The sequence below is a fragment of the Mytilus trossulus genome, chromosome 1, assembly GCF_036588685.1.
Source record: "Mytilus trossulus isolate FHL-02 chromosome 1, PNRI_Mtr1.1.1.hap1, whole genome shotgun sequence".
Classification (NCBI taxonomy): domain Eukaryota; kingdom Metazoa; phylum Mollusca; class Bivalvia; order Mytilida; family Mytilidae; genus Mytilus; species Mytilus trossulus.
This window is the reverse complement of record NC_086373.1, coordinates 41,443,048-41,470,798: the sequence shown is the minus strand read 5'-3', so window position 1 is coordinate 41,470,798 and position 27,751 is coordinate 41,443,048. Positions and strand designations below refer to the sequence as shown.

Sequence of the window (27,751 nt, the reverse complement as noted above, 5' to 3'; positions counted from 1 at the left end):
GTGTATTGTAAATATACTTTAGATGTTGAAGACAAAAGCTGATATGAAAACATTGGAATCCCTTGAAAAGGTAGAGAGGTTCCTAAAGTCCTGCATCAAAGAAGTTAGCTCCAAAATTTTTGGGTGAGTTGAGAAATTTCTAAAACAACTCCTTGCATATATTTCTATCTTATAAAAAAAGAAGATGTGGTATGATTGCCAATGAGACAATTGTCCACAAGAGACCAAAATGACACAGATATTAACAACTATAGGTCACTGTACAGCCTTCAAGAATTAGCAAAGCCCATACCACATAGTCAGCTATAAAACGCCCTGATATGATAATGTAAAACAATTCAAACGAGAAAACTAACGGCCTTATTTGTATAAAAAAATGAACGAAAAAACAAATATGTAACACATAAACAAACGACAACCACTGAATTACAGGCTCCTGACTTTGGACAGGCACATACATAAATAATGTGGAAGGGTTCAACATGTTAGCGGGATCCAACCCTCCCCTAACCTGGGACAGTGGTATAACAGTACTACATTAGAAGAACTATAAAAATCAGTTGAAAAAGGGTTGACTCATAGACAAAAAAAACAAGTTGACTTGGCTGGGAGCTTGTATCCCGACAACAAAAAGACACTAGGAACAGACCTGAGAGTACTTGCAGTTATTTGACAGTTAGTTCAAAGCCTAATGAAACTAATGAAAATATCATGCATCTAAGACTATTTTAGGTTTATTAAGTTTTTGAACAAAGCTACAGTGTGAATATAGAAGGCTTCAATTGATATTAAAGTAAAAGGAAATATGTATAATATCCCAAACATTGCAGTGAGTAGAGAATATTCTGTATAAGTTTTATACTGCAGAAGCAATTAGCTTTGAGGCTTTCAAATTTGATTACTGAAAAGAATAAAAAAAAGAAATAAAGTAATTATTGAATGATCAATAGAGCTTTGAGCTGAAGGACAGCAAGAACTAAAACCTTTGCTTTTGGATTTGCAAGTACATGTATTAATCAGTTTACATCCCATATCCTATCTTTTTATACCCCCGCTTTAAAAAAAAAAGTGGGGGTATACTGTTTTACCTCTGTCAGTCCATCCGTCCGTCCCATGAATATTTTTCTTTGCATTTTTTTCTCAGGAACTACAATACAAGGATTTCTGAAATGTGGTTTCAGGATTTATATAAGTCAGCTATACCGTGTGATGGGTTTTCAGATTCATCTCTCAACAACTTCCTTTTTACCGAACACTTGCATATTTTTACACTATTTATATTATCCACTTGCGGCGGGGGTATCATCAGTGAGCAGTAGCTCGCAGTTTCACTTGTTAATTAAAAGATAGTTGTTCAGCTAGAATATTAAGTCTCCACCTATTTTTACATTATATATTATAATTTTCATGATTTGAAGTTCCTGAATTGTTATTCACAGCCAGCAGAAGTGTGCCCATTGTGAGGAGCTATACACAGGAACACAAGAGGCACAACCAAGTCCCCCAGTTACACTGCCATGTAATCATACTATATGTAGGAGATGCTTCAATGAGACCATAATTTCCCCAGATGTTATATGTCCAACTTGTGATCAGCCTTTTCTGAAAGACTTTCAACCTGTAGAAGCTGACCAGAGGTAAGGTCATAATTCTTATACGACAGCAAATTTTGAAAAAAATTTAGTCGTATATTGCTATCACGTTGGCGTCGTCGTCTGCGTTGTTGTCGTCCAAATACTTTTAGTTTTTCGCACTCTAACTTTAGTAAAAGTGAATAGAAATCTATGACATTTTAACACAAGGTTTATGACCTCAAAAGGAAGGTTGGGATTGTTTTTGGGAGTTTTGGTCCCATCATTTTAGGAATTAAGGGCCAAAAAGGGCCCAAAAATGCATTTTCTTGGTTTTCGCACTATAACTTTAGTTTGAGTTAATAGAAATAAATGAAACTTTGACACAAGGTTTATGACCACAAAAGAAAGGTTGGTATTGATTTTGGGAGTTTTGATTTCAACAGTTTAGGAATTAGGGGCCAAAAAAGGGACCCAAATAAGCATTATTCTTGGTTTTCGCACAATTACTTTAGTGTAAGTGAATAGAAATCAATGAAATTTAAACACAATGTGTATGCCCACAAAAGGAAGGTTGGTATTGATTTTGGGAGTTTAGGTCCCAACAGTTTAGGAATTAGGGGCCAAAAAGGGACCCAAATAATAATTTTTCTTGGTTTTCGCACCATAACTTTAGTATAAGTAAATAGAAATCTATGAAATTTAAACACAAGGTTTTTGACCATAAAAGGAAGGTTGGTATTGATTTTGGGAGTTTTGGTCCCAACAGTTTAGGAATAAGGGGCCCAAAGGGTCCAAAATTAAATTTTGTTTGATTTCATCAAAAATTGAATAATTGAAATTCTTTGATATGCCAAATCTAACTGTGTATGTAGATTCTTAATTTTTGGTCCCGTTTTCAAATTGGTCTACATTAAGGTCCAAAGGGTCCAAAATTAAACTTCGTTTGATTTTGACAAAAAATTAATCGATTGGGCTCTTTGATATGCTGAATCTAAAAATTTACTAAGATTCTTGATTATCGGCCCAGTTTTCAAGTTGGTCCAAATCGGGGTCCAAAATTAAACTTTGTTTGATTTCATCAAAAATTGAATAAATGGGGTTCTTTGATATGCCAAATCTAACTGTGTATGTAGATTCCTCATTTTTGGTCTTGTTTTCAAATTGGTCTACATTAAAGTCCAAAGGGTCCAAAATTAAACTTAGTTTGATTTTAGCAAAAATTGAAATCTTGGGGTTCTTTGATATGCTGAATCCAAACATGTACTTAGATTTTTGATTATGGGCCCAGTTTTCAAGTTGGTCCAAATCAGGATTTAAAATTATTATATTAAGTTTTGTGCAATAGCAAGTCTTTTCCATTGCACAGTATTGCGCAATGGCAAGAAATATCTTATTGCAAAATATTGTGAAATAGCAATTTTGTTTTTAATTAGAGTTATCTTTCTTTGTCCAGAATATTAAGCAAGAAATATCTAATTGTAAGAATTTTTTTTATTTGGAGTTATCTTTCTTTGTCCAGAATCAACTTAAATCTTTGTTATATATACAATATACAATGTATATTCACTTTTTACTACCAACTGATAAATTAAAATAATCTTTACCATTCAGTGATAACAAGCAGTTTTTTTACATCTTAATATTTTATGATGTATTTAAATGAGTAGTAATTGTTGCAAACTCCATTAGAAATTTTAATTGAGATTAATTTTGGAATAAGGGAAAGGGGGATGTGATTAAAAAAATTGGGTTCAATTTTCTCATTTGAAATTTCATAAATAAAAAGAAATTTCTTCAAACATTTTTTTGAGAGGAATAATATTCAACAGCATAGTGAATTGCTCTAAGAGAAAACAAAAATTTCAATTTCATTAGAACACAATAATTCTGTGTCAGAAACCTATGCTGTGTCAACTATTTAATCACAATCCAAATTTAGAGCTGAATCCAGCTTGAATGTTGTGTCCATACTTGCCCCAACCGTTCAGGGTTCAACCTCTGCGGTCGTATAAAGCTACGCCCTGCGGAGCATCTGGTTTTGGTTTATGTTAAGTTAATGTGACAGTTGTAATAAAGCTTTATCATTAGGACTATCAACATAATATCAATGATAAGTTAAGAAGGCGAGACATTTCAGTGTGTGCACTTTTGTTCCAACTTATTCCTGTAAGCGGCATGTCCTGTCATCTTGTATATTGGAAATGCATCCCCAACCTTACCCCACCACTTGAAAGATGTTTGCTGCATTGTTTCAGAATTGCAAGCTTTTCAAAAGACTGGGATAAAATTCTATGATAGTATATAAATAAAGGAACTAAATAAGCAGAAAAAAAATGAAGCATGTGCTTGTTTTTGAGATATAAGCCATTGAAAATTTGGCGGGAAATGATTCTGACCCTATATTTTTCGTACTTTTAACAATGTTTGCTGTTCTCTTGTAAACATTATGAAAAATTGACAAGGATTTAATAAGACTATCAAATATGGCTTTTAAAACTATATGAAATTAAAATATGAAAAGAAGAGTAGGGATTAGTGGACAACCTTTTTTATTGGCAAAACACAAAAAAAACTTCTGCTTGTTCAAAATGTATTTGCAGTAGATGTTGAAAAGTGACATTTTCAAATCATATATACTAATTCCTTAAATATTTGGCCTAAATTTCAAAATATTTTAACAAATCAAATATTGAAATTCCTCCTTCCTTTTAGTGAAAATGTTCTAGCATACCAGGATTTCAGAAGACGATGTAACAATTTCTTTATGGAAGTTATTTCCCAGTTGTGCTTCGCCGAAGGAACTCCACCATCTAATGACATAGTAAACAAACTACTGTCCTACATTACTGTACAAACAAAGAAAGGTCAAGAGGTCACAAAGCAGCTGACAATTTTCGATGATTGTATCGATTCTACTCCAGTTGTCCGATCATTTCTGTTACAACATTTGATGCAAACAAGGTACTGAAGATATTTTATAATTTAGATAAAGAAATTTTGTAATGACAATTTATCTGTGCATTCATCTGTTAATCATTTTTTTTAAATGTATGTATTATTTTAATACTTGTATTATTTATATTCTTGTATTATTTTAATTTTGGTTTCTTGTGTACAATTTGGAAATTAGTATGGCATTCATTATCACTGAACTAGTATATATTTGTTATGGGGCCTGCTGAAGGACACCTCTGGGTGCGGGAATTTCTCGCTACATTGAAGACTTGTTGGTGACCTTCTGCTGCAGTTTGTTTACTATGGTCGGGTTGTTGTCTCTTTGACACATTCCCCATTTCCATTCTCAATTTTATTCTTATGAGATATTGTGCTAGCATATTAACTTTAAAAAATGTACTGTTCCCTGTCCTATGCTTCTCAGGGGAAATAGAAATGCTGGGAGTCGCTCTGGCTTACCACAGTTTAATATTTTCTTTGCATATCAATAAAGCAATACATGTATAAACATAATTACAAACAAAGCAAATTCCAGTTGAAAATCTGTGGTACTCCTAACACAAAGTACATAATAACTGTGAGTTCTTTTGAAAACATTACTACTCTACTTATTAACAATATATTTTAATAAACATGATAAAAGGCTGAAATGACAAAGCAATAAAGTAAAAACTATCCTCTAGGGAGCGGAGGGTGGGAATAAATAATTTCCCAGAAAATTAGAATGTCTGCTCCAAGCAAGCATTGCTTTCAGAATAATTATGTGCTTGTGCCTAAAACAAAAGCCCTGTTAATTAAGCGCTGATTGGTTAATTCAAATGCAGTGTTAATTTTGATTGGTTAATTAGGATGATCTCGAAAAGCAATTAGTAAACGAGATTTCACATGCAGCAGCAACTGGGAAACCCCTTAGCTGATTGGACCAAATAGCAGACAGGGATTCCCAATTAAAATTATATGTAACAGCATTGCACAAAAACGTATTGTGTATTAATAATCTATTTATACAAAATAGTTCCATTAATCCACATTACTAGTCCCCCCCAATCCTCCCTATATATTGCTCCTTAATCTATTTAGGTACTATGTTGTGAATACTAAGATACTTTCCCTTTTTGGGGCCCGAACCAAACGCTGAAAAGATACAGTGCAAATGAAGCATCTGTTTCACACTAATCAGAGATCAGTAAGGGGCCCAAGATATTTTAACCGGTTCTTAGTTAGAAGTATAAACTGAACAAACACAGGTTTGGGACAAAGAACCACAGATTAATATTTTCTTTGCATATCAATAAAGCAATACATGTAAACATAATTACAAACAAAGCAAATTCCAGTTGAAAATCTGTGGTACTCCAAAGTAAAACCCCAAACCTATTAGGTAGAAAGTAGGACATGCGTTAGAAAATGCTAAGACTGATCCCATAGAAAACTGAAGAAAAAACTTGACCTGTCATGACTGTGTGCCTGTAAGCCTAAAGATGAGAAGGCGGAGAGAAAGACAGGACATGTGAGGAACAAGGTGATGCACATACAAAGGGGTGGATAGGCATTCCTTCATAAAAAATTGACATAAATTTAATTCATGCAATCTGGAAATAGCATCCGCTAAAACGTTTTGCTTCCCCGGTAAATGAATTGCGACCAGATGAAAATTATTAGCAGCAGATAGCCAAAACAATTCACGCAAAAAGGACATCAAAAGTTTGTTCCTTGAGGTACACTTATTGATACAGGCAACAGTTGATGCATTATCACAATAAATAAATACACGCCTATTTTGCCAGCTCTTAGCCCAACGTTTGACTGCCAAAGCCACTGCAAGTGCTTCTTGCTCATTTATATGCAAAGATTGCGCAATTGGGAAATCCTCTTTCCAATTGACATAAAACCAATCAGTACCAAAAACCCCACCTGCACCTGTATTGCAAGCATCTGTGTAAACTGAGGTGACAGGGTTAGTATTGAGTAAGACGGATTTCCCATTGAAAGTTGCCATAAAACTATACCACCAATGGATATCATGCAAAATATCACCGCTTAAGCGCATTTTGTGCTAGTCATGCTTGAGCTGCATTATGCTGTCAATGATTCTCCGGAGAAAAACTCTCCCGCCGTGAACCACTGATGAAACCCAGTTTAGCCAGGGACTGCAATTGTTTCTTAGAAACATGCTTGCTCTGCTGAAAACTTGCTAGTTCCCGCCTTAATTCATCAAGTTTTTTAATAGGTAATCTTAATTCCAATGTTGTGGAGTCAATCTCCACGCCTAGAAATACTAATTTCTGGCAAGGGTCAACAACCTTGGACCAACTAATAGAAAACCTAACTTGCACAGCAAGTAAATTAAAATTCTAAGTGCATGTGCACAGCGCTGCTTCGTTTTTTCACAAAAGAAAAAATCATCCAAATAAGCTATAATGGTAAAACCTCTGCGTGACATCATGCGCCAAATAGCCTGTGATAGCCTATGAAAAATACTTGGTGCAAGTTTTGAACCAAAGGGTAATTTTTTATCAATAAAAGTATGGGTCTGACCATCAGGAAAAGTCCACGGTAAACCAGTGACCTGTTGACTATGGGAACTAATGCTAACAGATCTATAAGCCGATTTTAAATCGACTTTGGCCATGAAACAATTTTTTGTGACTAATTTTGCTGCATCATCAACAGATTGAAACTTTTGTTTTTCTACATCCCCTGCAAAATCATTTACAGCAGATCCAAGTGGTCTGCTGCAGTCGTGAATTATCCTTACACCCCCATCAGATTTTGGAATAATACCTAAAGGGCTAATAATTTTAGGTGTGGACAAACTCATAATTTCCATTTTCAATTTCAGTCAAAATCTGTTGATGAGCTTTGTTATATAGAGGACTTGAAGGATTAGCTAAAGGGTGATTTTTTGCCGAAATGTGTGATGAAGCCAAATTATCTTGAACAATGTAGAACCCATTTTTTATGCCTTGCAAAAGAAAATCTTTATCAACATCATTTTTTAGTTCATCATGCCAAACATTATACACCAAGTCACGCACAGGTTTTACCTTTATCCGTTTTTTGAATGGGCAAAGGCTTGGTGTTGGGCACCACAACCTTGAATTGAACAAATATGAACATAGCGACAGTTAGGAAATGAGCAACCTTTCCTACTGTTAAAACTTTTGCAAATTTCATTTCCTTCTACAGAGTGTGAAGTATACTTGGAATAGTCCTGTTGCTGTTTATTTGCATTCTTAAGTATTGGACCAGATGCCTGAGATTTATTGTATACTTCTTTAGGTCGTAAGTAAACTGACTGCAAATGAGGAATGTCAGTACCCCATCTAAAAGTATGCTGTTTTTGAAGCCTACGATATTCTCTATCAAATAAAAGTACTGACACAAACTCACATGAAGAAACTAACTGGTAAAATCTCATGGTATATGATAGATAATCGAGGATCTGTGTCTGTGTCAGTTCTCCAGTGCTGAGCAGCTTGTACATTATTGACAAGTTTGCCCTAGACCATTGACACAGAGACAGAGATTCAAGTTTTGGCCTTAATGGCCCAGACTTAAACACTAGTTGCCCCCCTGATGCATTGGAAATAAGACGTTCTTCAGGCATACTGGTCCCCCCTATATCATTACCCACAAAATCTATAATATCTAAATAATTAACTTTACTGTCTATGTTTGAATGTTTCAAATAAATTTGCGGATCCTGCAAGATAGAATAGAGTTAATGCCCGTGTTACCTAAATTGGTTACAGAATTGTCACTTTCATTCGAATTTCCCGCAATGTTATGGTTTTGACGTCCATCCAATAAGCCAGAGGAATGTACATATTGTGTTTGCTGTCCGGTAAGCTGTTTCAATACAGCATTAATGTAAGCATCATCTGTGTTTGTTTGCTTTCCGCCATCTTTAAGATGCTCATGGGCGCCGCCATCTTTGTTCACAGTACTTCCGTCGTCGCCATCTTGTAATGCGCATGCACCAGAATTTGATACTGCCTGAAGTCTAGAATTTACCGCCATTCTCTCGCTGGGCGAAAAGTCTTTCTTAAATGTTTTTGCTACTGCTCGGAGTAATAACTTTCGTTGGCCTATCGGAATACTCGAGTTATCCAAATTTTCCTTTTCAATCAATGCAATGGCCTCCATGCTGTCAAATCCAAGTTCTAGCATTTCATTTGCGGTGGCTGCGTTTAGCTTCATCACTTCGGCCCACATAAACGTTCACATATATAATATGGTTAATTTCCACATTGAAAACTTAAATCCGTTCATGATTTTTATAAATAAATAATTTCCCAGAAAATTAGAATGTCTGCTCCAAGCAAGCATTGCTTTCAGAATATTATGTGCTTGTGCCTAAAACAAAAGCCCTGTTAATTAAGCGCTGATTGGTTAATTCAAATGCAGTGTTAATTTTGATTGGTTAATTAGGATGATATCGAAAAGCAATTAGTAAACGAGATTTCACATGCAGCAGCAACTGGGAAACCCCTTAGATGATTGGACCAAATAGCAGACAGGGATTCCCAATTAAAATTATATGTAACAGCATTGCACAAAAACGTATTGTGTATTAATAATCTATTTATACAAAATAGTTCCAATGTGGCAGACAAGTTTTGCATAACAGTGCTGATCAACTGTTTCCTACTTTTCTTTTGGTTTGTTGAGTGTGTTTAGTGGTGTATATTGTTTTTATGCCCAATTTATGGGCATTATGTTTTCTGGTCTGTGCGTCTGTTTGTTTGTTCGTCCAATCATCTCTCTGTCCCGCTCCAGGTAACTTTTGATGAAGTTGAAGTCCAATCAACTTGGAACTTAGTACACATGTTCCCTATGATATGATCTTTCAAATTTTAATGCCAAATTAGAGATTTTTTCCCATTTTTATGGTTCACTGAACATAGCATTGGCACTCACACCACATTCTTCCTATATCTATATATAGAAAATGATAGTGCAGATGGGGCATTCATTTACTGGAGACACATTCTTGTTTTGCTATCATATCCTCTTATTTTCACTTCTCTTCAATGATTTGTTTATCTGTGAAGTCAAAACTACTTTGACCTACTCCTTAATTTCCATATTAAAAAATATTCTTTTCAAACAGTGGTCCAGAGGTTCACCAGCACTTGGAGAATTATTTCAGAAGAGCTTTAAGATTGATGGATCCTACGACCAGTGAACAATCTCACAGTCTGTGTCATCTGGTTCTACAGTGCATGGAAGTAAGTTTACATAAATATAAGAAGATGTGGTATGAGTGACAATGAGACAACTCTTCATCCAAGTTACAGTTAGTAAAAGTAAACCATTTACGGTCAAGTATGGTCCTCAACACAGAGGCTTGGCTCACACCAAACAGCAAGCTATAAAGGGCCCCTAAAAATGATAACTGCAAAACCATTCAAGCAGGAAAACCAACGTTCTAATCAATATATAAAAAAAGGAGAAACACTTATAAACCACATCAACAAACTAGAACCACTGAACATCAGATTCCTGACTTAGGACAGGTGCAAACAAATGCAGCAGGTTTAAAACATTTTAATAGGTATTAACCTTTGCCCTTACCTGAAAAAGATAGATAGTGTAACATCACATTATAGAAAGACACACTATAAAATATCAACTGAAATGGCTACATGGTTTTAGTGGAAAAACACAAAAAATAAATTATAATGATATTCCTTTTCAGTGTAACTCTGAAATTATAAATCTTCAAAAATGACAATCTAAGAAAATATAAGGGAATCATAGTAGATTTCAGGCAAGATACAAGCTCCTAATCTTTATATTAAACAAAGTAAATCTTGATGGATTCTTAAATTCTGTTCCAGTTCCTAATTTTACTATATTACTATATACTGGAATGTTTTTTTCAAATGTTAAAACGTGATGGAGAAGCTCCCCCCCCCCAAAAAAAAAAAAAACACTTGGCATTTTTTATTAGAAAAGCATCATTTATTTGCACCATTACCTATTATCAAAAAAAATCTTGCATTTTTTATCATTGTTCAGCCATCACAACAATAGATACATGCAACACATTCTGAATTAACAGTTCTTTATCTATTAGTTCCATATTCTTAATATTATCTTATAATTTAAGGATTCTTATCATCAACAATACTCGGAAGAAAACAAAGAACTAATTCAAGCAGCAACAGAAATGTTGAGGAATTCATGTAAAAAGATACAATTAGATTCTAATCATCTGTTAGAAAACATGGAACATTTATCTCAAACCAGATTTTCTCTATGTGTGGCAGCTAACTTAATGTATAAATCATTCATAGAAAAGACTGTCAAATTAAACACAAAGTTGAAACGACTTTTTGAGGCAGTTGGAAAATTGTGTGAAGAATGTGGATCAAATTGGCCTAGGTAGGAATAATACTAAGAAATCAAACAGCCTGTCTTCAAGTTAATTTAAAGTTTTTGAGAATTTTTCTTTTAGGTAAAAAATATGTTAAACATGTTAAAATCATCTCGGGTATTAAACTGCTAAATACTACACCAAATAGTGTTAGCAACTTTGTTAATATATTATAGATGAAAATTCAGGCAACTGTATTACAACAATGGTTCAGCCATTACATTTGATATACAAGTATGTATTTCTGCCAAAGGCGATGTCACTGAAAAACGAATTCACTGACAATACGACGTCGACAATAGACATGTACAATAGTTGGAACATTACATTCCCGCGATAATACTGGTGCCGTGAAAAGTAAAAATTATCCCATTTCTGATTGCAAGTACGGTAATGCTGAAATGCTCCTTCCGTTTAATAGATGAGACGGCTTTAAAGCTTCACATTCTTTCATATTGGACAATGATTATGTTAACAGTCTTTCATTTAAGATAGTTTCTATTTCCGTCACAATTGTTTGTAATGTTTCCATGTGTACTTGAAATCGTCCAAGCACTTTCTTCAAACTTATCTGAGCAATCAAGCGTTCCTAGAATCCACCATACTAAGGTGCACGTCATATATATGAGATAGAATATTGTAATTCTTGTTTAAGGGACAACAAAATTTTATGTTGATCAAATTTATATTGTTGGTTTTTGTTTTTTTTCAGACGTTACTTTATTAAGTACCTGTGTAGGTGTTACGGCACAGACTGTTACCAGACTATACGTACAGAAAGTGATATGGCAATGAAAAGATGGATAAACTTACCAGAACTTCAGGGCAATAAGGTCAAGGCCAAGTGAGCTTTTCCCATCACTTGGCGTCCGTCGTCGTCGTCCGTCGTCGTTAACTTTTACAAAAATCTTCTCCTCTGAAATTACTGGGCCAAATGAAACCAAACTTGGCCACAATCATCATTGGGGTATCTAGTTTTAAAAATGTGTGGCGTGACCTGCCAAACCAAACAAGATGGACGCCATGGCTAAAAATAGAACATAGGGGTAAAATGCAGTTTTTGGCTTATAACTCAAAAACCAAAGCATTTAGAGCAAATCTGACATGAGGAAATTGTTTATCAGGTCAAGATCTACCTGCCCTGAAATTTTCAGATGAATCGGACAACCCATTGTTGGGTTGCTGCCCCTAAATCTGTAATTTTAGGGAAATTTTGCTGTTTTTGGTTATTATCTTGAATATTATTATAGATAGAGATAAACTGAAAACAGCAATAATGTTCAGCAAAGTAAGATTTACAAATAAGTCAACATGACCAAAATGGTCAGTTGACCCCTTTAGAAGTTATTGCCCTTTAAAGTCAATTTTTAACCTTTTTTCATAAATTTTATATATCTTACAAAAATCTTCTCCTCTGAAACTGCTGCGCCAGATTAATCCAAACTTGGCCACAATCATCTTTGGGGTATTTAGTTTAAAAAATGTGTGGAGTGACCGGCCAAACCAACCAAGATGGCCGCCATGGCTAAAAATATAACATTGGGGTAAAACGTAGTTTTTGGCTTATAACTCAAAAACCAAAGCATTTAGAGCAAATCTCACTGGGGTTAAATTGTTCATCAGGTCATGTTCTATCTGCCCTGAAATTTTCAGATGAATCAGAGAACCCGTTGTTGGGTTGCTGTCCCTGAATTGGTAATTTTAAGAAAATTTTGCTGTTTTTGGTTATTATCTTGAATATTATTATAGATAGAGTTAAACTGTAAACAGCAAAAATGTTCAGCAAAGTAAGATTTACAAATAAGTCAACATGACCAAAATGGTCAATTGACCCCCTAAGGAGTTATTGTCCTTTATAGTCAATTTTTATAAAATTTGTAATTTTTACTACCGGTTACATTTTCCACATAAACTACTGGGCCAAGTTCATTATAGATAGTGATAATTGTAAGCAGCAAGATTGTTCAGTAAAGTAAGATGTACAAACATATCACCATCACCAAAACACAATTTTGTCATGAATCCATCTGCTTCCTTTGTTTAATATTCACATAGACCCAGGTGAGCGACACAGGCTCTTTAGAGCCTCTGGTTTGCAATAAGATGCTATGATTTTTCCAGTCAAGTGAAATAAATCCTGTATTATTCCTTGGAGAATATGCAGTGTTGTTGACAAAAGAGTGTAAACAAAGTGATTAAACTGAGAAAAAGAGAAGGATGAATTGTTCAAATATAATTAAAGAACACTTATCAAGAATTTAAACGGCATGTGCTCTCATATGCATGCATAAATGTTTATATAAAATAAGTATATTTATTCATTAGTTCAATATTGTTAAAGAGAATTCATGATTTTACTTTTTAAAAATCCTTTGGAAAGGGAGAAAACTCTTTAAGAAGCAAGTCACACATCTGTTTTAATAGGCTAAGGTTGTTAATAATTTTTATTTCAGAAAGAAGAATGCCATGACAGATTTATAGTTTGTGGAGAAGGCTACACTCAAATGAGAGAAACTTTTGTTCAGGCAGCATTAAATGAGGATAATAAGAAGATTGTCAATTTATTACAGGTTTGGGATATTTTAAAAACATTTGCAGCAATGTAATCTTGCTTGCAACATGTGATGTAAAGCAAAACATTATTTATTTCTAATGGGGTAGATTCATTTGTGTAAGTTCATCTCATTATAAGAACTTAAAACTCACTATAGGTGCAGCAAACAATTGAATAAATTTTCTCTAAATGAATACAGTAATGTCTAAGAATTTCCTTTTCATACAGAATTGAGATTCCAATGTACTAAGTCATCTTTAATTAAAAAATGGTAATTGTTGGACAAATGATAAATGTTCTGATTAAATACTTGGTACACTGTTGTCTTATCATTTTGGTTTTTATACGACCGCAAATTTTGAAAAAATTTTCGTCGTATATTGCTATCACGTTGGCGTGGTCGTCGTCGTCGTCGTCGTCGTCCGAATACTTTTAGTTTTCGCACTCTAACTTTAGTAAAAGTGAATAGAAATCTATGAAATTTTAACACAAGGTTTATGACCACAAAAGGGAGGTTGGTATTGATTTTGGGAGTTTTGGTCCCAACATTTTAGGAATAAGGGGCCAAAAAGGGCCCAAATAAGCATTTTCTTGGTTTTCGTGCTTTAACTTTAGTTTAAGCGAATAGAAATCTATGAAATTTTGACACAAGGTTTATGACCACAAAAGAAAGGTTGGGATTGATTTTGGGAGTTTTGGTTTCAACAGTTTAGGAATTAGGGGCCAAAAATGGCCCAAATAAGCATTATTCTTGGTTTTCGCACAATAACTTTAGTTTAAGTGAATAGAAATCAATGAAATTTATACACAATGTTTATGACCACAAAAGGAAGGTTGGTATTGATTTTGGGAGTTTAGGTCCCAACAGTTTAGGAATTAGGGGCCAAAAAGGGACCCAAATAAGCATATTTCTTGGTTTTCGCACCATAACTTTGGTACAAGTAAATAGAAATCTATGAAATTTAAACACAAGGTTTATGACCATAAAAAGAAGGTTGGTATTGATTTTGGGAGTTTTGGTCCTAACAGTTTAGGAAAAAGGGGCCCAAAGGGTCCAAAATTAAACTTTGTTTGATTTCATCAAGAATTGAATAATTGGGGTTCTTCGATATGCAGAATCTAACTGTGTATGTAGATTCTTAATTTTTGGTCCATTTTCAAATTGGTCTACATTAAGGTCCAAAGGGTCCAAAATTAAACTTAGTTTGATTTTGACAAAAAATTATTCGGTTGGGTTCTTTGATATGCTGAATCTAAAAATGTATTTAGATTCTTGATTATTGGCCCAGTTTTCAAGTTGGTCCAAATTGGGGTCCAAAATTAAACTTTGTTTGATTTCATAAAAAATTGAATAAATGGGGTTCTTTGATATGCCAAATCTAACTGTGTATGTAGATTCTTCATTTTTGGTCCTGTTTTCAAATTGGTCTACATTAAAGTCCAAAGGGTCCAAAATTAAACTTAGTTTGATTTTAACAAAAATTGAAATCTTGGGGTTCTTTGATATGCTGAATCCAAACATGTACTTAGATTTTTGATTATGGGCCCAGTTTTCAAGTTGGTACAAATCAGGATCTAAAATATTATATTAAGTATTGTGCAATAGCAAGTCTTTTCAATTGCACAGTATTGCACAATGGCAAGAAATATCTAATTGCACAATATTGTGAAATAGCAATATTTTTTTTTAATTAGAGTTATCTTTCTTTGTCCAGAATAGTAAGCAAGAAATATCTAATTGCACAATATTGTGAAATAGCAATATTTTTTTTTAATTGGAGTTATCTTTCTTTATTCAGAATCAACTCAAATCTTTGTTATATACAATGTATATTCACTTTTTACTACCAACTGATAAATTAAAATAATCTTTACCATTCAGTGATAACAAGCAGTTTTTTTACATCTTAATATTTTATGATGTATTTAAATGAGTAGTTATTGTTGCAAACTCCATTAAAAATTTAATTGAGATTAATTTGGAATAAGGGAAAGGGGGATGTGATTAAAAAAAATGGGTTCAATTTTCTCACTTGAAATGAAATTTCATAAATAAAATGAAAATTTCTTCAAACATTTTTTTGAGAGGATTAATATTCAACAGCATAGTGAATTGCTCTAAGAGAAAACAAAAATTTTAAGTTCATTAGACCACATTCAATCTCTGTCAGAAACCTATGCTGTGTCAACTATTTAATCACAATCCAAATTTAGAGCTGAATCCAGCTTGAATGTTGTGTCCATACTTGCCCCAACCGTTCAGGGTTCAACCTCTGCGGTCGTATAAAGCTACGCCCTGCGGAGCATCTGGTTTTCTGTTTAAACAAAAATCAAGTTATCTGTTGCCATTAGAAAAATGGAAAATTTCGGTGAACATAAAGTGCCCAGGAAGGCTTGAAATAACTTGATTTGTGAAGATATTTTTTTATTGCATCATCTTGAAGAGCAAGTGAAAAAGATGTCGATGTTTTTATTGTAGACTAAGAAGAACAAATGGAAAACTGAAGTTAGATTCCTGTTAGTTGTTTATAGAGAATTCACTATGAACTTCTTGTATGAGGAGGCACAACAGCAATTCTCACAGAAAGTAGGTTGTTTAAAAATTAGTGAAAGGAGATATAGTGAGTATTTTGTGAAGATGTATAGCATCCGACAGCACAAAACAAACATCAAAAGTTTTTTCAGTGAATTGGTATAATCAGTATAAAAAGTAAAATTGTCATTCACCTGACATGATCCTTTAGCTCATTGATTTAGTCTCCCCTGCAACAAAAAATACTTAAAACTTAAAAAAAGGAATAACAATCATGCAACAGCATTATATATTTTTATAGAGCTTTTTATGCCCCAGCTACGATAGTAGCAGGGCATTATGTTTTCTGGTCTGTACATCCGTTTGTCTGTCTGTTTGTTCGTCTGTTCGTCCTGCTTCAGGTTAAAGTTTTTGGTCAAGGTAGTTCCAATCAACCTTAAACTTAGTACACTTGTTACCCATGATATGATCTTTCTAATTTTAATGCCAAACTAAAGTTTAACCCTAATTTCATGATCCAATGAACATAGAAAATGATAGTGCAAAGTTCAGGTTAAAGTTTTTGGTCAAGGTAGTTTTTGATGAAGTTGAAGTCAAATCAACTTGAAACTTAGTACACATGTTCCCTTTGATATAATCTTTCTAATTTAAATGCCACATTAAAGTTTTGACCCCAATTTCACAGTCCACTGACCATGGAAAATGACAGTGCGAGTGGGGCATCTGTGTACTATGGACACATTCTTGTTATTGTATAGGCTAGATGACCTGATGGCTTCAAACCTTGGGTACAGATATATAATTTTATCATATTTCCTTTGTCCTTAATCTCATTTGCATGCTTCAATGACACTAGTCCAGTCAATCTAGCATAAATTTGACCCTAACCGGAAAATAATTGCAACAGAAGATTTTAAAGTTTTAATCTTTAGCATTATACCCCAAATATACACACAAAAAAGTCCCTTAAAATCTTACTTGAGGAAAACTAAAAAAATCACCATTTAAAATTCCTATGGAGATTTGCATTGAAAAGGGAAATAACTCTTGCAAAAAAGGCAGAAATATCAATAAAAATTGATACAAAATTATAGCATTACCGCTTCTTTTCATCAGAATGTACTGATTCTTTAATTTTTAGCAATCTTTAGAGTATTTCAAACAACTCTAAAGGTGTTTTCATATATTTTATCAAGCTATACTCTAGATTTCGTAATTTATTAGTTGACCATTTATTGAAATTTTCAACATGTGAAGGTAAAGAATCTCAAATTGAATAAAAATAATTAAGCATGTATTCTTCTTTTTGTGCTTTAAAGTTTCTTTAGATAAGTAAGTTGCTGAAAAAATATAATATACAGATATAAATAATACCAAATTTTCACATTATTTTTTCAAAATGGTTACAAAGCTTCAAATTTGCAATTTCTTTAATGAAAAATGCCCGAAAAAAATAAAACTACCCATAACACTTCGATTTTGTACAGTTCATGAGCAGGTGATTATACAATTTAGTCAAATACAAACTTATAACCCCATCAAAGTATCATATTATACATAAATTTCAAGAAAAACAACCAAAACTGACCCAAGAGTTATCTCCCCTTCAAATGTTAATTTCCATAGGAAATTTAAAATGCTGATTTTGAGTTTTCCTCAAGTTAGATTTTATGGGACTTTTTTCTGTGTATATAAAGGGCATAATACTATAGATTAGAACTAAAACATTTTCTGTTGCAATTAGTTTGAGGTTATATCTTAGTTTGACTGGACTACACTCAAAAACACTATAATTTAGTTTTTATGCCCCACCTACAATAGTAGAAGGGCATTATGTTTTCTGTTGTGTGTGTCCGTTCGTTCTTCCGTCTGTCCCGCTTCAGGTTAAAGTTTTTGGTCAAGGTAGTTTTTGATGAAGTTGAAGTCCAATAGACTTCAACTTTGTACACATGTTCCCTTTGATGTGATCTTTCTAATTGTAATGCCAAATTAGAGTTTTATCCCAATTTCACAGCCCACTGAACATAGAAAATGTAGTGCAAATTGGGCATCTGTGTACTGTGGACAGACACATTCTTGTTTTTACATGTTATTTTCTCACTTGTAATGAATAATAGGATATAAGTTCTCATCTGAACTTGAAATCATTTTCTTTGCTTATTGTTCAATGTAAAATTTTTAAGTCAGTTTGTAAGATACTAAAGGCAATAGGTCAACTATATTTGGTGACTTTGAATGATTTTAGCTCTCTTGCAGGGATCATCCGACATCAAATTCATTTTCAAGGTTCATTTGTCTATGATAAGTCTTTGTAATTAAGAATGTTTCTAAGGTACTATAAACAAAGGTTTTGGAAGAATAGCACTATTAAGAAACTGGTGCATGCATTGAAATAAAATTTAAAAGTATGAATATTAATGATTTTATATGTGGACCTGTATGTATTGCATTTGTTGTATGACTAAATTTTTTTTTTTAGGTAAAGCAGTTTTTGAAGAGGACATTAATGAATTGTAATAAGATACAAAACAAGGTGAATATATGATACTGATATAGATATAATACACTTTCTTTGCCTCAGGTGTTCAAGATTGATTGTAGTAAAATATGTCAGTTAAAAGAAGAAAAAGATTTTTTTAAACTTATTTTCTTTAAACTGATAGCTTCAGTAATGATTTTATCTGATAATTTTTAGCTAGACGGACACAAAAATATTTGTTAAGTACAATGCAGTGAAATGTACAGTATTGTGAATTCTGCATATTTTGGACTTTTTATTAATGTAGATCTATCTCATATTTTCTTACCTTTAAATACCTGCATATAGGTAATGCCAAGTAGTGAGACTTTAATAAAATATTGAATCTGAATCTGCCATTTTACTTATATTTTATAGGAACTCATCAGAGATCTTTTGACAAATAGTGTATGGAGACATGATGCTGACAAAAACATCACTCCTGCCTTAGATCTTGGACAGCAAGGTTTGTGCTGTCTGTTGCTGCATTGCATGGTTCTGTTCAGAGGGATACATGAAAAGCAAACGTGGTTATCTCCCCTAGTGAACATTGCCAACAACCCAGAACTCATGATGGTAAGCTTTTGTGAAATTCTTGTTAGATATTTTTTAACAAGCAAAACATATTAAGCAAATTCTGTAACTCAAATTTCATTAAAACTTGAAATAAAATGTTCTTTTTACTTTTTTAGGAATCTTATTTTCCCACAATGCCTCAGGATGATTTGGATCTGATTAAGGAAGCACTGTTGGCATCAAGACCAGCTGATGGTAGTGAGAATCCAGTGTTTCACAGTAAGTTCAACTATTGTCAGGGTGTCTCTGAGGGTGATTATTTACTTTCATGATGCCCTTATTTTGATAATCAAACTTCAGTCCTCATTTTCCAGTGTCAGTCCAAATTTCCCCGACCATCATCCCAAATGGCCTCTATTATGACAAGACCTTTGAAAATTTGATAGCCAAACCCTAAAACCCTTGACTAGTGATATAAATTTTTTATATCAAAATGGGTAATGGATACTGTTATGTGGATGTTCTACAGCACTTTAGGGTTGGTGTTTTGATTATTTACCATTTGTTTATTGTAATCTCAGATAAAAAAAAAATCAACAGTAGAATTTTTCAATAAAAGGGAAAATTTTCAAAATGTATGTCCTACTTTTACACAATTGAAAATATTAACACAGGATTTTAGAGTCTTGTTTGCAAAAAGTACATAGAATCTCCAGGATTTTGTGTTGCAATAGACAGTAGGTGGTGTAAAAGGAAAACTGGGACTGCTGGACTAATTTTTTTTTTTTCCTTTTCAGGATGTCCCAATGGTCATCTGTATCTCATTGGAGATGTAAGTATATACTTATCTATTTTGTGTAATGAATAAAACTGCATGTATTGAATAAAGACAATGTGGTATGATTATTAATAAAACAACTACAGAATCAACCAGACCAAATGTCTTGGATTTAAGCAACTATAGGTTACTGTACAGCTTTCAAACGTTAGCAAACCCCATACAGTTAAATCAACTGTAAAAGCCTCATGCAAGTGAAGTCTAACTAGCTAGTGGACAATATCTTAACTGGTTCACAGCATATTTTCAAATCTAATTATATTGTTTAGTTGATTGCTAGATAGTTCACAGCATGTCTTTTAAAAGTCTACAGAGAGGTCACTAATATATCTGTTATACTTTGTTATTTGCCTTTGTCCTTTTCACTAAAGAACAGATATAGACTATACCATAGTATTTTATTGATTGCTGGTCAATATTTTGTCTAAGAAATTTGTTTAGTGCCCTCATTAACATCGCACCATAATAATAGGGTGTCTTCCTTTATAGTGTGGAAGGCCTACTATTGTAGCAAGATGTAAAGCACAGAACTGTGGACTTGAAATTGGAGGGCAATCACATGTGCTCAAAGCTGGAAATATCAAGGACCAAGGGTATTTAAATATGTATTGTATACCATCCTTTCTTTCTTTTCTTTTTTATATGATAAAAACAGTGGTGGATCCAGAAATTTTTATAAGTTAGGACCCACTGACTGCCTCAGAGGGGACCGCTTCTGTCACGCTTCAGTGATTTCCTATATAACCAACCCAAATGTTTCCATAAAAGGCCCCCCCCCCTAAATCGGCCTCTGAAAAACTTGTTAGTATTGATTATGTATTTTTGAGATGGTTAGCCATAATAAAACTAAAAACATGCAAAATAGTTATTGTAAACACCTCTGGAGTTGCTGAGAGAATTAAAATTAAAAATAAAGTGTGACAGTTTTAAGATGGCCCTTCAAATTCGCCAAAAAAATATAAAATTCATGATCAATAGATTTGACAATCCTTGATTTATATCTGGCTTAGATGCTATGCATTAGTTTAGATTGAGATTGCTTTCAACAACACATGATAACTTTAAAATTAACATGAGTGAAAGGTTTTGAATTAGGTGTTTAAAAAATAGAATATTCTGGAATGATTGATTGTTTCTAGTGTTGTCAAATCGTACACGTTTGCCTAACCGGTTACTCGGATAATCGTTCGACCGATTAACCGGTTAACGGGTAGTTTAGGTTGGTGTATGAAAGCCTTATCAATAGAATCCTCCACATAGATATAAGATGTGGTATGAGTGTCATTTGACAATCTTTCATCCGAGACATAAATACGCTTTTAGAATTGAATTTTTTCCTTTAGCATTATAGGGCTTGTCGGTGAGGATTCCTGGCGTAGTTTGACTTTTAATAATCAAATACACCGTATCAACTATAGCGTTTGTACCAACTTCAGATTGAAAAAAAAGTCTTAATCTCGTAAAATTGAATATGTCATATGTCTGAAACCGATTACTCTTTCCTTTTCTCTTGTTGTCTCCGAAAATAATGCGGTGTGTTTCAATTTGAAATGATTAATTATAAAAAGAGAAGATGTGGTATGATTGCCAATAAGACAATTTTCCACTAGAGACCAAAATTACACAGAAATTAACAAATATAGGTCATCGTACAACCTGTTTCTTTACTGTGTTTTCTTTTTTCTTAAAGCGTGTTACTCGTTCTAACACGTTTACATAAAGTACATTCACATTGGTTTGCATTTCACATTTTTTTTAATTTAAAGTAAAACTAACCCTTGCACTACGGAGGTTGCACATTTAGATATAGGTTTACACAATATTAGATCAAAAACGAAATAATGAAGTAATTGGTAAAATTTTATCTCATTACTGGTTTAAAGTTACTGTTAAAAAAACATGTATACTAATTATGTTTCTTTAAGATCCTGCCCCAAAGTCTAATCAATTTTTTTTTAGGATGACCAATAGTAATTAATTTACTTGACAATTGATCTGTCAAATTATTTACCACGACGACAATTTTTATGATTTCAATACCGACTTCTATCGAATCTATCAAAATTGAAAAATGTCCGGTTAACCGGTTAGCATTTTTGGTATTCGGTATTCGGTCGTTCGACCGATTAACCCGTTAACCGGTTAACCGTTGACAACACTTATTGTTTCAATTTTCGCTGATTCATGTCAACTACTATTTGAAAAACTGTCATTACACCTCTCTGTGTCCACACTTAAAAATAAGTTTTATATTTTGTGCAGAGTTGACACTACAGATACTGGACACATTTTAGGGAGGGCTAAATATAGAAATTTAGCTCCATTTCCAGAAAGAAGTCTGAAGCCTGTAAATTGTGCAGTTATGAAGTTACTACTGCATATGGCAATGTATATTGGTGCAAATGACAATGCACAGGTAAGTAAAAATAAACAAATGATGTTAAAATATAAATGCTAGATAAAAAAAAAATTACAAATACATGGTTCACTTTAGTCGAAATATTGCCTTGGATTTAAACTTTATCATAGAATATCATAAAGGCCATACTTTGGTTCTTAAATGGGTCTATTTTCAAAAGCCTTATTCCTGTTTTTAAACAAATATCTTCATAAGTAGTCATTATTCTTATTATGAAAAAGTTTTACCTGAACTGACATTACAACAAAAACAGTTCATAGTTAGGGGGTCAGAAGATTATTAATAATGTGAAGTGACAAAAATAATTTTTTTTGTAATAGTTGTACTATCAAAACTATTCTGTGTAAAATTTGTAGTAATTAGGCCAGATGAAAAAAGTATAAGAATCTTAATTTAATTTCAAACCTTTGTAATCTTAATCCTTTGAATACATAAGGGCTCAAACAGTAATTATTCAAATTATTTTTACAGGCCATCTGTAGATCCATTAAGCCAGATATAGAGGAGAATGATGTACCTTCATATCTACTGAGTCATATACAGAAAGATCTGAGGTCGATATCTACAGTTCTTGGGAAGAGTGTAGAGAATGTACTCATTCTGATACACTATCTGTTAGCAGAAATAATGAACAGTCGTACACAAGCTAGAATTGGTAAATTTTTCATTAAGGAAATTTATAAGTAATAGACTTACACATTTTTTAGCTCACCGGGCCTGAAGGGCCTAGTGAGCTTTTCTCATCACTTTGGTCCGTCGTTAACTTTTTCAAAAATCTTCTCCTCTGAAACAACTGGGCCAAATTAAACAAAACTTGGCCACAATCATCATTGATGTATCTTGTTTAAAGTTTGTGTTTTTTGACCCGGCAAACCATCCAAGAACCAAAAAAAAGAACATAGGGGTAAAATGCAGTTTTTGGCTTATAACTCAAAAACCAAAGCATTTAAAGCAAATCTGACATGGGATAAAATTGTTAATCAGGTCAAGATCTATCTGCCCTTAAATTTTCAGATGAATCAGACAACCCATTGTTGGGTTGCTGCCCCTAAATTGGTAATTTTAAGGAAATTTTACTGTTTTTGGTTATTATCTTGAATATTATTATAGATGGAGATAAACTGTAAACAGCAATAATGTTCAGCAAAGTAAGATTAACAAATAAGTCAAAATGACCAACATGGTCAGTTGACCCCTTTAGGAGTTATTGCCCTTTAGAGTCAATTTTTAACCATTTTTCGTAAATATCCATGATCGTTTACAAAAATCTTCTCCTCTGAAACTACTGGGCCAAATTAATCCAAACTTGGCCACAATCATCATTGATGTATCCAGTTTAAAAATTGTGTTTTTTGACCTGGCCAACCAACCAAGATGGCTGCCACTGCTAAAAATAGAACATGGAGGTTAAATGCAGTTTTTGGTTATTACTCAAAAACCAAAACATTTAGAGCAAATCTGACAAGGGGTAAAATTGTTTATCTATCTGCCCTGAAATTTTATGATGAATGGGACAACTCGTTGTTAGAGTGCTGCCCCTGAATTGGTAATTTTAAGGAAATTTTGCTGTTTGGGTTATTATCTTGAATATTATTATAGATAGAGATAAACTGTAAACAGCAATAATGTACAGCAATTTAAGACTCAAAAATAAGTCAAAATGACCAAAATGTTCAATTGACCCCCTAAGAAGTTATTGTCCTTTATAATCAATTTTTAACAATTTTCATAAAATTTGTAAATTTTTACTAACATTTTCCACTGAAACTACACGGACAAGTTCATTATAGGTAGAGATAATTGTTAGCAGCAAGAATTTTTAGTAAAGTAAGATGTACAAACACATCGCAATCACCTAAACACAATTTTGTCATGAACTGTCTGCTTCCTTTGTTTAATTCACATATACCAAGGTGAGCGACACAGGCTCTTTAGAGCCTCTAGTTACAGAAGTATTATAGTACTATGTTGAATTATGAACTTTTGGGATCAACTAGAGCGTACCTGATAGTGATTACTAGACTATATGTGCTACTGGCATGTTTAGAAGTATACACCTATATTCAGTAAATGCAGTCCTGTACTAGTGTCAAGCCAAAGCCATATTTAAATGTTTAAAGTTAGTGAGTCAAAATGAAATATTAATGTCAAGTTTTTACTTAATTTTTGTGGTTTTTAATATACTTTTTGTGAGTACCAAGAGAATGAATACTTTACTAAGCTACTTATTGAGGATATTTATACCCCCCCTTTAAATTATACCCCCACTTTAAAAAAGGGGGGTATACTGTTTTATTATACCCTCGCTTTAAAAAAGGGGGGGTAAACTGTTTTACCTCTGTCTGTCTGTCAGTCCGTCCGTCCGTCAGTCAGTCCGTCCCATGAAACTTTCATCACATTTTTCTCAGAAACTACATATCCACCCTTTCTGTAATTTGGTATCAACATTTAAATATGTCAGCTATTTTCAGATTGATAACTCGACAACTTCCTGTTTATTGAACACTTGTATGATTTTACACATGATAGCCAAGTTGAAAGTTTTCGTCACATTTTTCTCAGGAACTACAATACCAGGATTTCTGAAATTTGGTTTCAGGGTTTATCAAAGTCAGCTATACCGTGTGATGCGTTTTCAGATTCATCACTTGACAACTTCCTGTTTACCGAACACTTGCATATTTTTACACTATTAATATTATCCACTTGCGGCGGGGGTATCATCAGTGAGCAGTAGCTCGCAGTTTCACTTGTTATTTTTCAAATGAACAGTTAATCTATCATGTGTCTATTTTAGGTGAGAGAGCAGAAGATGATATTTGTTTACTAAAGGATAAAAGATCAAGAGAGACATGGGAAGACAACTTTAATAAAAGATACATTGTGCCTGTCCTTGAGGTAAGAACTAATGTTGAAGGTCAACAATATACATCAGTATTTCAATTATTGTCATATAGTTCAATTACATGCACTTTGCTTTTATTTATTTTTTTATTAAATCACTATCATAATTTTAATGATTATTATTTCTCCTTAAACTTGAAATTAGGTATTTTTATGCCCCACCTAGGGTCATTATGTTTTTTTGGTCTGTGCGTCTGTTTAGTCCTTTGTTCATCAGTCTGTCCTTCTGTCTCGGTCAGGTTTATGTTTTTGGTCAAGGTAGTATTTGATGAAGTTGAAGTTTAATCAACTTAGTCTTAAGAACCCAGGTTCCTATGATATTATCTTTCTGATTTAAATACCCAATTAGAGTTTTTACCCCAATTTTACAGTCCACTGGACATAGGAAATGATAGTGCGAGAGGGGCACCCATGTACTATGGACACTGGATATTTAACTGAATTCTAAAAGTCTATAACAGTTCAGGGTCTTATGATATATCTGTTTGTGTTTGTACATGAATTGATACATGTATTTTGATGGTTTCCCTTGTTGGAAAAACAAACGATTCATGAATCATTTCACAGCCACTTCACAATTTCTTCATTTCTGTTTTTCAGAAGAGTGAAGAGATATTGAACACTGTTAATAACAGAATAGTCAATGATAAAAGACTAGGTAAGATTATTCCTGTATTTCCAATATGGATTTGTTTTTTTGTTGATTTTGTCTGTATTCACATACAAAGAGTAGTGCTCAAACTCACAACCTTAGTGGTGTCAGTCTAGTGGTCACTATATGGAAATATCTTGACCAACAAGGCTATTTTTCAGCTCTCATGGCCTCAAAACTAGTGTGAGCTTTTACTTTCAATTTTGTTCATGGTTTTCGTCTGTTAACTTTTACCAAAAATCATCTTCTCTGAAACTTCAGTGCCAAATTTAACCGAACTTGACCACATCATCCTTCAGGTAACTAGTTTGAAAATATGTCGGGTGATCCATCCAGCCAACATGGCCACCAAGGCTAAATATTAAACTAAAGTAGTAGTAAAATACAAGTATTTTCTATTATTTTGATAATGGTTAAAGATAGAGAAAATCTGACAGGCTAGAAATGTTAGACCTTCCTACAATTCATTTAGGTCAAAACTGCAAAATATCAATTTAGGTGTCAGCTCTTTAGAACATCTAGTTATTTGAAACTACCTTTTAACCCTTTCAAGGCTACAAAAAAAATTAGAAAGATGGCTGCTGCTGCTGCATATTTTTGTGTTCATTCATTAGAACAGTATTTTCCTTTTCAGACTGCTGTATCTTTTTTATTATAAGAGATACAGAGAAAGTTATTGCATGAAAAATGCTCAGGAGTGTATGAACTGTAATGTTAGGCAGTTATAATTATTTCATTAAAATTTTTATCAGGTTACCTGCAGTTACAGGTAATAAACAGGTAAAAGGTGTAATTTATTACATTTGTGTTGAGTTTTGAATGAAAACTACTCTTAGTCCATCTATTTTGTTGTTTTATCTGCCATATAATAAAGAAAACACCAATTGCTTGATTCCTTAGCATATTGCACCATACACAAAGTATTAGGTAATTATGGCACAAATCAGTGGCTCCTTCCTCAAAATTTTCAGTCAACATCCTTTTTCCCCCCTTTTTCTACATCTTGTAATTATTAATCAAATCATATTTCCCACACGAATTTAATGTGATAAACACATTGAGATAACAAGAAACCTTTTAACTAATCCTCGTTGTCAGCTTCGCCACATAAATGCTGAAATATTATCATATTTACAGCTTCGTTTCCGATTTCCGCAATTTGCATTTGTCAAAATATGTGTTTTTATCCCACCTGGCCCAAAGGGCCAAGTGAACTTTTCTCATCACTTTGCATCCGTCGTCGTTGTCCGTCGTCGTCCTGCGTTAACTTTTACAAAAATCTTCTCCTCTGAAACTATTGGGCCAAATTAAACCAAACTTGGCCACAATCATCATTTGGGTATTTAGTTTAAAAATTGTGTCCGGTGACCTGGTCAACCAACCAAGATTGCCGCCATGGCTAAAAATAGAACATAGGGGTAAAATGCAGTTTTGGGCTTATAACTCAAAAACCAAAGCATTTAGAGCAATTCTGACATGGGGTAAATTTGTTTATCAGGTCAAGATCTATCTGCCCTGAAAATTTCAGATGAATCAAACAACCTGTTGTTAGGTTGCTGCCCCTAAATTGGTAAGATTTACAAATAATTCAACACGACGGATCTGGTCAGTTGACCCCTTTAGGAGTTATTGCCCTTTATAGTCAATATTTTACAATTTTCATAAAATTTGTAAATTTTTATTAATATTTTCCACTAAAACTACTGGGCCGAGATAATTATAGATAGAGATAATTGTAAGCAGCAAGACTGTTTAGTAAATTAAGATGTACAAACACATCACCATCACCAAAACACAATTTTGTCATGAATCCATCTGCTTCCTTTGTTTAATATTCACATAGACCAAGGTGAGCGACACAAGCTCTTTAGAGCCTCTAGTTATTTACCTTCAATTTTCCTTC

At 33.4% G+C, this 27,751-nt stretch overlaps 1 protein-coding gene across 1 annotated transcript in view; it reads left to right on the top strand.

The window, feature by feature from the left end:
* Window positions 1-27,751, top strand: part of LOC134718809 (E3 ubiquitin-protein ligase rnf213-alpha-like) — a 105,413-nt gene that overhangs the window by 67,847 nt on the left and 9,815 nt on the right. The window contains exons 63-79 of the mRNA XM_063581582.1: window positions 23-123; window positions 1,440-1,637; window positions 4,287-4,535; window positions 9,646-9,763; window positions 10,648-10,922; window positions 11,627-11,747; window positions 13,368-13,484; window positions 15,948-16,055; window positions 18,481-18,534; window positions 18,898-19,095; window positions 19,212-19,314; window positions 19,833-19,867; window positions 20,363-20,466; window positions 22,136-22,289; window positions 22,764-22,947; window positions 25,090-25,190; window positions 25,797-25,854. Of these exons, the coding sequence (XP_063437652.1) occupies window positions 23-123; window positions 1,440-1,637; window positions 4,287-4,535; window positions 9,646-9,763; window positions 10,648-10,922; window positions 11,627-11,747; window positions 13,368-13,484; window positions 15,948-16,055; window positions 18,481-18,534; window positions 18,898-19,095; window positions 19,212-19,314; window positions 19,833-19,867; window positions 20,363-20,466; window positions 22,136-22,289; window positions 22,764-22,947; window positions 25,090-25,190; window positions 25,797-25,854 (2,278 nt within the window). The remainder of the gene's footprint in view (window positions 1-22; window positions 124-1,439; window positions 1,638-4,286; window positions 4,536-9,645; window positions 9,764-10,647; window positions 10,923-11,626; window positions 11,748-13,367; window positions 13,485-15,947; window positions 16,056-18,480; window positions 18,535-18,897; window positions 19,096-19,211; window positions 19,315-19,832; window positions 19,868-20,362; window positions 20,467-22,135; window positions 22,290-22,763; window positions 22,948-25,089; window positions 25,191-25,796; window positions 25,855-27,751) is intronic.